Source organism: Ruditapes philippinarum, unplaced genomic scaffold, assembly GCF_026571515.1.
Source record: "Ruditapes philippinarum isolate M1 unplaced genomic scaffold, ASM2657151v2 ctg4908_1_1_1_1, whole genome shotgun sequence".
Classification (NCBI taxonomy): Eukaryota; Metazoa; Mollusca; class Bivalvia; order Venerida; family Veneridae; genus Ruditapes; species Ruditapes philippinarum.
This window is the reverse complement of record NW_026862890.1, coordinates 177,481-191,934: the sequence shown is the minus strand read 5'-3', so window position 1 is coordinate 191,934 and position 14,454 is coordinate 177,481. Positions and strand designations below refer to the sequence as shown.

Below are 14,454 nucleotides of genomic sequence, written 5' to 3'. Positions count from 1 at the left end.
TTTACAAAAATCACTAAAAACTGTAAAACTTGTCCTTCATTTTCATGGCGACTCACTCAAAATGCATGTTGTTTTTGTTGTAGTTGTTGTTGGTTTTAATATAGGGCAGCGGTTACCAACCTTACTTAATTCCAGGGGATTTCGTATAAAACACCATTACACGGGACCTCGTTCATAGAGTATCATACGAATAAAAGACTTGTTGGTAATTTTAGTTGGAGCAGTGAAGCCCGAACTTTAAACAGTCCGTCATTTATTCATCAACTTTCTGTTTCATATATGTATACATCGCACGTATTTATTGTATATAAAACTGAAACTGACATCAGTTATCATTTTTCAAGTACTTTCAGTAAGTTATTTATATAGCTGATCTTGTGTGTAAGTGACACTAGGCCCCAAGTGTTAACGGATTACATGGCAACAAAACAGTATGTTTATATAAATAGTTTTTGAATAACGCAAAACGGGAGCTAAATTTAGGCACTTATAATTTTATACTTAAATTTTCGGAGTCTGGCAAAAGTATGGTATCCCGGTAGATTTTTTTGTCGCAGATATTGAATGTGCCGAGGTAAAATATTTATTGGTCTCTTTTTCCCCGAACGTAAAGTATATACATGTATAATCTTTTGAGTCTCATCTGTACATAACAGCATAAAACAGTTGTGTTTGGATTTAAAAGGCACTTTTTTTTTTAGAAAAGTCAAACATAAGTTTTATAACAGTATATTGATCGTTTCAGAGCATTTTAGATGCTTATATCCTGAAGAAAGTAGCGATGAATGTAAAATTATCCATCATTAAAGGTACTACACTGAGGTATGGTCGAATGTCAGCAAAAAGGTAAATTTTCACAAACCGATAATTTTTGTTACCTGCGTTAAGGGACATTTAAACAGAATCAGTGATACAATGATATGTGTTCTTTGGCTTGGCAATTCGTTTGAAATATATATTTTCTCCAATTTCGTGGGTAATTGTCTGCAACATTGGCCTTCTTACCACGTGTTGTGACATTTCATCGTATTCCATGAATTGTTACTAAGGCTTGTCCGAGACCAAAACTATTGGTCAAATATTTACTGTTCAAAATTAAGCTTCAATTTACATTTCATTTGACTAAAGTGTTTTACATAAAAGGGTATAATTGAACAGTCACTGTTATAAATTAAAAAGGCTTTATTCAAATATTTGTTGACCTTATAGTTAACATACAGTAAACCATTTTCTTTCTGGCGCTCAAAAATCCATATCATCAATTTTAAATGACTTCAATATTGTTGTGTTAGGGGAAAAATAACTTAAATGTGTATGCGTGCATGTGTGTTTTAAATGTACTTTTTATGTAAAGAACTTGCAAATTTGTATAAATAGTTAAGTGAATATTATTGTAAAAATTGTTTAGATGATAAATAAAATAATGTGCTTCTATATTGTAGATTTGTCATTAAAATAAGCATACCTTTTACGTATGTATTGCACATATGCACATATTAAGTCAATGAATATCAAATATAAATAAATAAATTAGTTAATACGGGGTGAAATATGAAATTTGTATGTTTGGTAATATTGATACTGCTTTAAGGTTCGGGGTTTTGCTAGTCGTTATGATATATTTTCAGTGGTACATACAATGAAAATGCCCTAAATAACTCATGAATGGCTGAGCTATTACTGGGATTAGGGCGTAAAATATGTGCTAAATATAGTAAATGAATCATTGTCTATGTCTGAATTCAACAAGTGCCAAAAAACGCCTTTGACAAACAGGGTTTTGAATCCAAGTGACATTTGGACATATCAGAAAGTTCTATAGTACAGTGTCTTGTATAAATCTTTTCTGTTCTCATAGTAGTAATTGTATAATAGGGGTTTTTCTTAAAGCATAAGCCAAGATATTGCTAGATAATAAAACTCGAGAAAATGTACTAAGATTTTAAGAAAAGTAAAAATATTCAAGATTCAATATTAGTAATATTTCTACTGTAGTGCGTGTATTTTTGTGTTTTATATTCCACTATATTGTTTAATATTCCACTCCGATATAGATTTGACCCTTTATTCTTGCTTTTTCTTTCTTCAGTTCTTTGTCTTTATAAGTTATTCAAATATTAACTTCTGAATTATATACCCCGCTGACACTTTTAATTTAATTACAGTCGACCAACTCACAATTCTTTTTTCTTTCTTTCTCTGTCTTTTTCTCGGAAATATTATTACATATTGATTATTACACCATTATAGAAGCTTAGCATGATAGGCAGAAGCGAGGCTTAGTATAAGCTTCTATTCTGATAGATAACCTGTATGTGAAGATATTATACCCAGCTGCACTGCTAGTTAATGGTCGAATCACCCGCAACTTCTTCCCGGACTGGCACGATATTCTCAAGGAATCCAGAATCACCGACGTGCACAAACGCATATCTGATTCTCTTAAATCCAAATCAGACAGTATTCGTCAAGCATATGATGCACAGCTGTCAACCCATGATATTCGTAGGTCTGACGATGGCGCCGATCAGCCACCTTACACACCAAACTTAACTCAAGGGAAACCACATTCGACTACAGATACAGCCCGTTCACTAAACAATATACCGGAAGAACATTCACATGCAACGGCCTATCAAGCTGACAAACAAAGTAACGTAGACGACGTCTTGTCATCCCCACGCAGCAATACTCAACATAACACTGAATCACAGAACGACACAGTCTACCCCCCAAAGGACAGATCATCCTCAAATCATGATAGTGACAATAACGGGTAGGAGGTGCCGGGGGCAGTGTGCTCTGGCAATACTGACACTATTTACGAAAACAATGCTGTCAACAAATCAGGAATTAACATTTATGATACTTTTTTTTGCAATAAGTGCATGGAGTTACCCAGTACATCATCTAAAACTATATGTGAACATTTCAAATATTCTGGAAATACCCCTACTGCTACATGTAATGAATATAATTCTGAACATATAGCGTCAGTTTTAAAAGGACATTCAACAGACTTGAACTCAAGTAAACAGTATGTGCTGTCTGAATCTTCATTAACCCATTACTTCATGAGCATTTTGTGAAAAATGGCTGTTTTCATTGAAAAGTCTCCCGTTACAAGTTCAAATTGCTATAATACTATAAAAACTGCTTCAACACTAATCAAACTTGGCACAAATGTTGACAGGACCATTGCCCTTGCAACAACATGCTCAGGCTTAAATTTCCTGTTACCATGGCAACGAGGGGAGATCTCAAAATTGCCAAAAATCACTATTTTGCGTTGATTTTTTCCATCAAAATTGATTTCAAAGTGCTGCAACTTCTCAATGGATTGAGATAGAGTCAAATGCTTTTCAGCGTTGGTTACACGTTACCTTATGATCAATCTGGGGTCATTTACAGCCTCTCACAAGTCCAAAATTTTCTTGGCGATGAGGGGGACTCCGCCCCCTTCAACCCCCCCCCCCCAAACAGAAGGGGGCACATCCCCCTTCTGGCAACCCCCTGATGTATCTTTTGGTTGGGGGCCGCGCCGAAAAAGAGGTCACCTTTTTTAAGAACATTTCTCAAACAAAAACAAGTGTTTGGGGCCTAAATAAGGCATTTTTTCATCATTTCAGTCAACAAAAAAAGGGGGGGGGTGAAAAAGGCGTTAAAAGGCGTGTATATGAAGTAATGGGTTAAAAGTAGGTTGTCTTAATGTTTGTGGTCTGATGAAAAGAACCAAATACCCAGAATTTGTTGAAATGGTTAACACTTTTGATATTTTGTGTGTTGCAGAAACTAAGCTTAATAGTCATGATATAGTTAATGTAAATGGTTATACCTTTTTGTCTAAGCCCCGCAAGGAAAAGCATTTTAAAAAGTCTGGAGGCATAGGATTTTTTATAAAAAACTTTTTGATGAATAAAATTGATATAATTCAATCTGAAAGCGAGTATGTATTTTGGATCAAACTTAAAAAATTTTAAACAAAAGAGAATCCGATATCATCCTGGGCTCAGTGTATATTCCGCCACAACAATCTCGTTTTCATAACGATGATGCTTTTTTTCTTTTTCAAAACGAGGTTTCAAATATGTGCAATAAATATGAATATTGTATTTTGTTAGGGGACACAAATGCACACACCTCTGTTCTTGATGATTTTATTACAGTAGACGATTTTCTTCTAAATGAATTTCAGTTTGATGAAGAGATTATAAGCACTCTTAATTCAATAGATCTTATCAAATGTAATAGTAATATTTCAATCAGTCGTGCTTCAAAAGACACCACGACAAATGCGATTGCCTCAAAAATTTTAAACATTTGTAAAAATAATAACATGTTAATCTTAAATGGCAGACTAGGCAAAGATAGAGATATTGGAAATTTTACTTTTAGAGGAATATCTGTCATAGATTATATTGTAGCTTCAATCAAATGCTTTCCACATTTCACGAATTTTGAAGTCATTGAGACTGATCCCTTGTTCTCCGATGGGCATGCCATAGTTCAAGTAAATTTGTCACTGTTATTGTCCGACATGAACGATCAAGATACTTGTGCACCGGTAATTCGTAAAATGCCGAAATGGTCGGAAACTTTAAAAAATGAATTTGTTATGAATATAGATGAACACGAATTGTCGAACATAAATTATTCTTTATCAGATCTAAATACAAACCCGACCAAAGATAACATTGATAATTTATCTGTCATGATCGCGAACATTTTTAGCAATTCCGCCGAACAGCAAAATGAATATATCCTCGAAAGGGAAAAATTATCGGCTTTTTAAAAATAACATTGAATTAGAAAAATACCTTACCATACTCCCAATAAAATTAAGAATGTCAATGTTTAAATTTCGGACAGGGAACAACCGGTTACCGGTCGAAGTGGGGAGATGGAGGCAATCTTTTGTTCCGCTCGAGTCTAGGAAATGCACGTTATGCTCTTTAAATGATCTAGGAGACGAATATCACTATACCCTAGTCTTCCCTTTTTTCTCTCAATCCAGGCAACTATTTATACCTCGTCGATTTTATTCAAGACCAAATACATTACTTTTCAAAGAATTACTAAATACTAATTCATATAATATCCTTAAACAAATCGCTAAGTTTTTTACAATAATTCTAAAAAAAACCATTTCAGTAAATTTCACTGATAAAATTGCTATTCGTTGAGCTTTACTATTTACTATTATTTTATTATTATTATTTTTGTAAATCATTATTACTTACCGATGCAAACACATCCACTTATTACAAAATATTCCTATGAACAATAAATCCATTCATTAATTTTCACTCTGACTAGTACGCAAGCACTTTTGATTTGTAGCTCGATTTTCGACCACACCGTTGCTTGGTTACGCCGAAAGACCTTCAGTCCTGGCCACGCCTACTTTAGAATGAATGAAATTTTCTATGAATGAAAAATCGTGCTTCCCGTGCGCCAAGGACATTTATAGTAAAAAGTATAAAAATTACTTCTCAACGGTGTATTATTTTCAGTTTGTCCCGTTAGATTTGAATTTACCTATTCAATTTGTTTTTTATATACGAAGATACTTTATTTATCTAGAAAAACAACCTCACTACTACATTTACACATTGATCTTGTTAAATTGTTACATACGAATTTGACGTTTCATTGTTTATTTACTATTTCAGTGCACTAAGTAGTTTTTATATTACTATATATAGCGTATGTAAACATACTGTCTGCCAATCAACATTGACTGATTTAACCTGTGTTGACAAATATTTACTTTCATTACCTTCAATATAGCATTTATGTTTCTGTCATGCAAATCGGATTCAAATCATAACGCTCACGTTTTCTCACTCACAGTAAACTATTATGTTAACTTTGTCAATGTGTATTTTTTATTTGTTTGTCTTTTTTGTTTGTTTTACATTTACATGAGCACATTTAGATGTTTCATCACTGTCCCCATGTTAATTACCAGTACAATGTTTAAAACTTAATTTTCTGTCATGTTGTTCTGTATATGAGCCTGACATGAATAAACGTTTATGTTGTTGTTGTTGTTGTTGTTGTTGTTGTAAAGTACACTTATCTATTTCTGTATACATTGTAGTCTTGTTTTAAATTTTGAATACCTGTGTTAATATTTATGTATATTTTGTATGATACATTATGATAGCAATTTATTGAAAATAAATATTGTTTAAACTTTAAATCAAAGAAGTCCCTTCATTGAAGTTTGAAATTATATTTTGATAATTTTCACTGTGAAATTATGAAATATAATTTTCAAGGATAAATCAGTAATCCACTCAAAAGCATAAAAAAGATCATACTAGAAATATTAAAGTCAGTGTTTAAAAATAGTAAAAGGTTAAATAAGACAAAAAATATTGATTGAAATGAAACAATGTTATAATAAAAGATAGATTAAAAGATAAAGTGAACACTCACGTGACAAACTATAAACATATTCGGAAAGTAAAATATATTACCAAAAAATGAGCAATTGCATGCTTTTTACTCGAAACAAAATAAGGCTCTAACCACTTCACTGACCATGTCTACTTTTATTCTATAAGATTGCAATAGAAATGCAAAATGTAATAAATCATAACTTGCACAAACTAATTCTAGCATATTGGTAGCACGTTATCTTGTCCGACTTTAAGTTATGTAAATAAAAGTATACGATTTGTAAAGGTCAATTCTGACGGTCATACGTGTATAATGATAATATTTTGTAGAATATTATTTAAAACTTTATCTTTACTTGGCCCTTTGTAAAAATGCTATGATGACGGGATAATATGCATGTTAAGTTAATCATCTTACTTTTGGATAGAGTTATAAAAGATCAACTTGGATTAAATTAGCCTTAAAATATTTGTACACTGACCAACTAAACTAACAAAAATCTAAAAGAAATCATTAATCAATATTTGCATGGGGAATAAGTTCCGGTTTTGACCGGCTGTCCTATTTATGTGACAAACCAATTATTTCACAACCTTAAAATTGTTCTGAAAATAAAGTAGATTATAACTGCCGAAACATTAAAAAAGGCCAAACAACTTTGTTATATTTTTATACGTGTTTTTTTTAGAGTAATAGGAGAATAACACGTGTATTTTCTTACCTGTGGGAGGTTAAGCAGTCCAGTAACTTGTGGGCAAAGACCTACTCAGAATGAAGTTTTAAGGAAAATGCTATCTGTCTCAGTAATGTACTAAGAGTTTCTGTTGTTGTTCATGATGCAAAGAACGGGACCAATGATATCTTTAAATCAAAGGGCTGCAAGCTCTGCGGTATTTTCTGATCTTTGCAATCTAAATCGTACTGTATCTCTGTATGTATTTTCCTGTATAAGTTTATTTTTATATACTATAATTCATCTTGCAGGGCACCGAGATGCAGCGACTGCGTTTAGATTTTTTTACTATAACAGTTTGAGTTTGGTCACGCCTACTAAACAGTGGCTCTTTCACATTGTGGTGATTTGTGTAAAAGAGAGCCATCGACACTTCCGTTATGAAGCCGTCGACCAAAACAAAGCAGAAAACGGTAACCACAGTTTATAACAATATTTTATTTTAAAAAATATGCTTCTTTTTCAAAAATCGAAGAATGCTATGCCACGTAGAACATTTTTCTCATCAGTTTTGATGCAGTTTCGATAAGAAATACTCTAAAATGACGTTGCTAGCACTTACCAAATATAAACTCGTGTACTTTCTTTCGCGAGGAAACACATCTTGAGTGATTTCTCTACCATAAAGTTAATGTTGACCCACATTATCTTACATGTTACACTGTGTCTAACAAACCGTTGGCTCAACAGAAAAGTTATTTCAAAGAGCTTGGTTAAAATTTAAATATTTACATTCATTCAAATGTGATTGAGCCACCGACACAGTGCTCGCGCCATCGGTAATGCGAAAAGGCCCTAGCAAATGTAATGGAGCCAAATCAAACATTCAATTAGTGTCGAAATTGTAGAATATTATATGATCTAAAATAGCTGCAATCACATTGGTCCAAACAGTATTCAACAGAAATACACCACGAGGAAGTTTAACGAAAACGGCCTGAATAAAATCAAATAATTCTAAATTTAGAATATCCATGCACCTGTTGTTTATCATTGATGTAAATAATTTAGTGAAAATCTTCTCGCCAAAACAGTCCGACATCTATATATTCCACTACTCGACAGTCAGATTTATCTGTGTAATACGCTCTGAAGTATTCGGTAATCGACATCGCTAAAAAAGCATTTTCATTAATATAAATCATATTCATCTACGTAATTGGTGATTGTGCATTTATTGACATTTCTATTAGCCAACGCTACTTTTAAACTTTGAATGCGTTGTAATTTGTTGGATACTTGTAACAAAATAAGTTTTAAACTGTTTTGAGAACAACTTGTTGTAAGGTTTGTCGTGAAGCTCTGTGTTGGAGATTGAATATCAGAATTGTATTTCCTGATCTGTGATCAGAAAATACAAAAAGGTGCGATATTTTCCGCTTCCGCGCCTAATTATTTTCCTACTCAACTATATTTAAGGTTAGGCTTGTCATAAATGGAAAATCTGTGAAACCCTGGTGCTCAATGCATCAGGGACACAGTGGTCTGTGTAGCAGACACACAATAGACAAGTTGTGGGGACAGGAAAGTGAGAGTATTAAAATGTTCAATGCGTCTATTTGGTCTGTCGACTGAACTATTGTTTTGAGCCCAATGATATGTATGAGACACGGGCATATTATTGCAGCTTCATTCATTATGTCGAAGTTTTCGGATTGTTATTTCTTTTCATTTTCACAGATATGAAATAGTTCATTATGTTTCACTGAAATAAATCAATTTCTATTATAATTTATGCTTGTTCCATCTTCCAGTACTTATCACTTCTGAAATACTTGTAGCATACTCTAACACCTACTGTAACACCTTGTTTGTTGGTCATATTCTTTCCTGAATTTTAAAATTCTTATATTGTACAGCTAAGAAGCAGTTAAATTTTGAGGCCTTTCAGGAAAATTTATTTCAAGTAAGGTTAACATATCTTTCTAATCTGATATTTAATTATAGACTTTATAGAGAGAATCTATATATCACACACCTATCTCATTTTTGAAGATTTATATATGAGCCGCGTCACGACAAAATCAACATAATGTGTTTGCGACCAGCATGGATCCAGACCAGCCTTCGCATCCGCGCAGTCTGATCAGGATCCATGCTGTTCGTTTACAAACTCTATAACAAGTAGAGAACTGATAGCGAACAGCATGGATCCTGATCAGACTGCGCGGATGCGCAGGCTGGTCTGGATCCATGCTGGTCGCAAACCCATTATGATGGTATTGTCATGACGCGGCTCATATCACTTTTAATGTCGTTTGTTGATTTCCTAGCACTTACAGACCTTAGTTGGAGTGCGTTATTTCGAGCCTTGATTAGTGATATAGTTTACCACAGATATACGTACACTATTTAAATTCCACGAGTTTACTATTAATCTATCTTAAGCAATCAAAGGATAGAAAGTTGTAATAACTATGTTACCTGTCTATATATTATGCTAGAAACGTTCTATTTTTATAATATTTAAAACAAATAAACTGTATTGTATTATACTGATAAAATTCGCGGCGCGCAAATGTCCTAACATCAAGGGGACCAGAAACATTGATTTAAAATCATATGTCTTTGTTTATATGACCATGGAGACAAATGGCAAGGGTATATAAATGCTACCTTTGAAATATAATTTTACTAGCTTGTGACTATTTAAAGCCACAAAATTGTTCTCTATAATTTTATATTAGCTCACAAAATTAATAATGGCCAACATTGTTGGATTTGTTGGTATTGGATTATCTGCATTAGTGATTGCTCTTGCGTGTGCCTCTCTTTCCTCAAAATACTGGCAAACTGTCGAATTAGCTGGCGGAGTAGCAAAATTAAACATGGGATTATGGGATTATTGCTTAGAAGTGTCCGGAACAAAAACGTGTACCAAAATCAAAGACGAGAGTTCAAGTAATTATGTTCATTTATATAACTTTAAAATGAACGCGAATGACATAAAACACGTGATATCAAAACACAATCATGTATCTTTATTTATTTTCTGACCTGTTGTCTATCAATTAAAATTTGTTTAAAGTTCAGAAATACTGATATGTTAAGTTTTTTTCCCCTTACATTTGAACTTCTCGAGAGCATATGGTAATGTTTACATACATTTGTACCTAAGTCACCTGTAATAGTCTATCATGCTGGGCTCTACATGGTTGGCTACTCCCTTGAATTTATCAACTATTTATTATTTGTATTTTTACAGTTTCAGACGAAGCAAAAGACGACGCAAACGCTTGCAAGGCAATGATTTTTGTCGCTATATTTGTAACGCTTGCAGCTTCTATAACTGGTGGTCTTGTTATGTTTGCGTTGAAAGAGAAGAAGATACTATACTTTGTGGCTGGTGGACTCGATATTTCTGCTGGTAAGTCTAGCATTGTTACAGAAACACTTCATACATCATATACAAACAAAATACAAATATCTTTATTTCTCTCAGGTCAGGGTATGGGCAGCATAAGACAAATAAATGTTTACAAGGTTTCGAGGCTCAATAGAATACATGCAAAATATGGGCATACAAGCATGTACACGACACAATGTAAAGAGAGAGCACCTCGACTACTTATAACGCGCAACAACCAGAGGTTGGGTTATCAGTTGAAGTAATTGTGATTACCTGTAATTAATTACTCAAATAAAAGTAATCACTTATCAGTTGTATTCAATTACTGATCAGAATATAATTACGTGTAACTTAATTCATACAGTTATAGCTATGAGATATCTAAGTACATGTATTCAAAATAACTTTTTGATTATCCATCTGATTACTGACTTTGCAAACAGTAAAAAACAAAATCATGTACTAAAAACCCATTGGAACCAATTAAACAAACAAATTCATTAGTATAGTGATTCTTGTGACATGTGTGTGTCATGTTCCTGATGAAAGTACTTTTTTCTTTGTTTTTTTTACAGTTGTCTGATACATTCTTTTAATGCAGACAATGGTGTTTGAAGATGCAGTTTATGTCAAATTGACATAAGTCCTGTTCTTTAGATAAACAAATGCTTACTAAATTCTTAATATAAAACGGAAACAGCAAATTCTTAGCAATTTTCATTTAATTATATACTATGAACATAGAAGTAGCTTCCTTTGAATTTTCCAAATGAAAAAGAGACATACGATAGTAATCAGAAGTAATCATGATAACCCATGTAAAAGTAATGTAATTCAATAACTTGAGGAAAGTTAAGGGTAATCTTATGTCATTAAAGAATCAATCGTAATATAAGGTAGTGCACCGCTAATTGGCACTATTCCAAACATAAATAAACTTATTATTTTTCAAAAGTACATCATTTATCTATCTCATCTATTTACAAATGTTTAAGAAAATTTCACTGTCTAGAAAAAAAACACTGTTTCTTTGACACTCCCCCTTTTCTGAAAACGCAAATTTTGCATACATCTGTTGTTATTCACAGCGATTAATGTTTGTTCTTTGAAGCGTGTAAACTGTTATTTGTAGCGAGAATTCTGTTCATCAAAGCGGTTATCTGATCTTCGTAGCGGGTAGCCTGTTTTTCATAACGGTTAAACTATACTTTATAGCGGGTAAACTGTTCTTCATAGCGGTTATACTATACTTTATAGCGGATAAACTGGTCTTCATAGCGCGTAAACTGGTCTTTTATAGCGGGTAATCTTCAGTTTGTATTCCGTCACAATGTGGACTTGGTGACAAGTTAGGCAAATCTTTGTTTGCATTGAGCGTTAAGCTTATCATCTATGCTTATCATCAATGCTTACAGAGGCGCATTCATGTCTATCCAGCGGTAATGCGATGGAAAAGTTTTGCAGAAATTTCGCAAAAATTCACCATTTAATATATTCTTACCATGACTTATTTCTATAAATGGATTTGTCTACATGTTTGAATAACTCGTTGATTCTTTCAGGTATATTTTTTATGATTGCTATGGCAATATATGTAGAGAAGTTAAAGAATGACGAATCGGATCTACACGTTGGTTTTGCCTTGGATGTAGTAAGCTGGATATTAGCTTGGGCCGCTGGAGGAATATTCTTTGGAGCTAAATTTATGGATAAGGATTAACATTCAAATATTACAATATTTTACTCGTTATCACGTTTACATTCAAAGAAATGTTTGCATGAATTTTATACATGGAATTTATGTTAAAAAATTCTTTTCTTTCAGTTTGTCTATGTAATCTTGAAACAAGCTGATGTGTATATGTTATTAATGCGAATAGTGGAAAACAAAAAGAAAACTATGGAACAAATATGGAATAAAAGTTAAATATGTAATGAATGTTCATTGTATTATATGTATTGTATGGAAACGTTGTTTTTAATTTACCCATGCACACATCAATATCTCCGAATAAATATTTTGTTTCATACTTATAATTTAATACCAGATTGAGACTGGGCCATCATGCATATTCACAAATTATACAAACCTCATTAAATAAAATTCGACCAAACCATTTTCAACCTTTTTATACACTGCTCGTTTGTAACGTCAATTTTAATTGGACAAATCGGGCGGTGAATTCATAGAAGAAGAAGAAGAAGAATAAGCTTTATTCTTTCACAAATCTCACACTACACAATTGACAAAGCCATAACAAAAGTGACGTAATCTGATGTAATGTTATAACTCTAAAAAATGCACCCTGGTGATTTATGATATCACAGCCAAGTGCCGCTTGTATATATACGACATATGTACCCTTTTAATTAATAAGTTACGGCCCAGTGGCGCTTATATATACACATCTATTTATCTATGAAATAAGTTGCTGGGAAAAGGTCTTTAAAGAATAGATTATTTTTAATATCAAAATTATCTTATTATCGTCTGTTGCGAATCTAAAATTATAAAAATGGCACATGGTTTTAGTTCTTTCCGGAATATTTATAAAATTATATCCTTCACTGGTTCTTTGAAATATTTTTTATACGGCGTAATGAAAAAGAATCAGTAAGTATTGACATAATGCATTCTGTTATTGTTCTATTAAAGCTTGAAAAACAATCATTAAAAGACATTGGCAATCTTATTTTCAACACGGATTTATATTACTAATGTAATATAAATCCGTGTTTTCAGGTTTGTCACAAATACGCCAGAATTTTCTAAATGACAGAAAATAACACAGAAAACTAGAAAATGGCCATTTAAATTTATAATAGGCAATTTCGTATGGAGGGCGTTCGTTGCCAAAATTCCAGACATGTAAAGTGTTCCTTTTTAAAATGACTTTTGAAAATGCGAACTTGTATGCCTACCATTTTTATTGTAAACCTCTTAATTCAATCTTTTATTTGAAGGTTACCGCCTTTATATAACAAGTTTACATATATATCGTAACAACTGACCTAACATCTAAAACGACAACAAATTTACAAGTTCGTATCTTCCATTGCATGCAATACATATGCATGTTTGCACAATTATAGATCTGAAATATACAAATGAAACGTAAAACTCGAATACGGAAAATAGAGTTTAAGAAAACGTGTTACCAGTTGTAGAACTACAAGAGTACGTTAACACAGTAACATGTTTAAAATGACAAAAGTAGATTCACAAAGTTAAACGATTTTAAGTCAAGCATAACGCCCCGCCCCTCTCGGAGTATTTACGAACTTCTATTGCGGACAGGTATAAAACGGCGCCTCTCCCATATTTTTAAATAAAACTGAAGGACAACATACGGCATTTTTCATAAAATATATATGTTACATTTGTTACAAAAGTTTTGTCAGTAGCAACATCACTTGAAAATTGCTGATTTTACCATTTATGATGAAGATAACTTATGCATTACCTTATTTTTAACATCGTGTTCTTATCAGTTACAAATTATTTATCATTTTAGTGATTAGCCTGTCCGTGCTCTGCCTAGTGCCCTGTCCTGTGTTTTGTTTTGGGTCCGCCTTGGCTTCTTGCCACTTGTTCTTGTTGCTGGGTCATGTGGGGTTGCGTTAATTGAGCGCCGCCTTTCCTTGTTGATCTTGTTTATCATATATTCCTGAGAAACATCAGCGATTGGGAAATTTTTAGGGGAAACAATGACCAACTTCAAGGGAGTAATTTTATTAATAATGTAAAAAACCACCCAATATTCTTATTGGTATCATTGAAAAATGTATTGGCACAAATTTCATTTTCAACAAAAACTATGCAAGTATATTTTAAAGCGGCCACCGAGATTTCCTTTCCGAAATCAAGAAAATACTTATCCGTAGCACATATGTACAATCTTTAATAAGGTATTTTCAGTATGAATAAAAACTTTTTGCACTTGTTCATTATCCCTCATATACA

The 14,454-nt window shown here is 32.8% G+C and overlaps 1 protein-coding gene across 3 annotated transcripts; it reads left to right on the top strand.

Moving 5' to 3' along the window:
• Positions 1–322: 322 nt before the first annotated feature.
• LOC132720546 (uncharacterized) lies at positions 323–12,425 on the top strand. 3 transcript variants are annotated; one of them, XM_060704704.1, is made up of 6 exons: positions 323–431; positions 746–846; positions 7,393–7,554; positions 9,829–10,042; positions 10,347–10,508; positions 12,053–12,425. In XM_060704704.1, the coding sequence occupies exons 3-6, from the start codon at positions 7,522–7,524 to the stop codon at positions 12,208–12,210; spliced, it is 567 nt and encodes a 188-aa protein (XP_060560687.1). In that variant the 5' UTR covers positions 323–431; positions 746–846; positions 7,393–7,521; the 3' UTR covers positions 12,211–12,425. The 3 variants fall into 3 exon arrangements, with proteins under 3 accessions (XP_060560687.1, XP_060560686.1, XP_060560688.1); XM_060704705.1 differs by lacking the exons at positions 323–431; positions 746–846 and having other exon boundaries at positions 6,132–7,554; XM_060704703.1 differs by lacking the exons at positions 323–431; positions 746–846; positions 9,829–10,042 and having other exon boundaries at positions 6,114–7,554.
• The last annotated feature ends 2,029 nt before the right edge of the window (positions 12,426–14,454 follow it).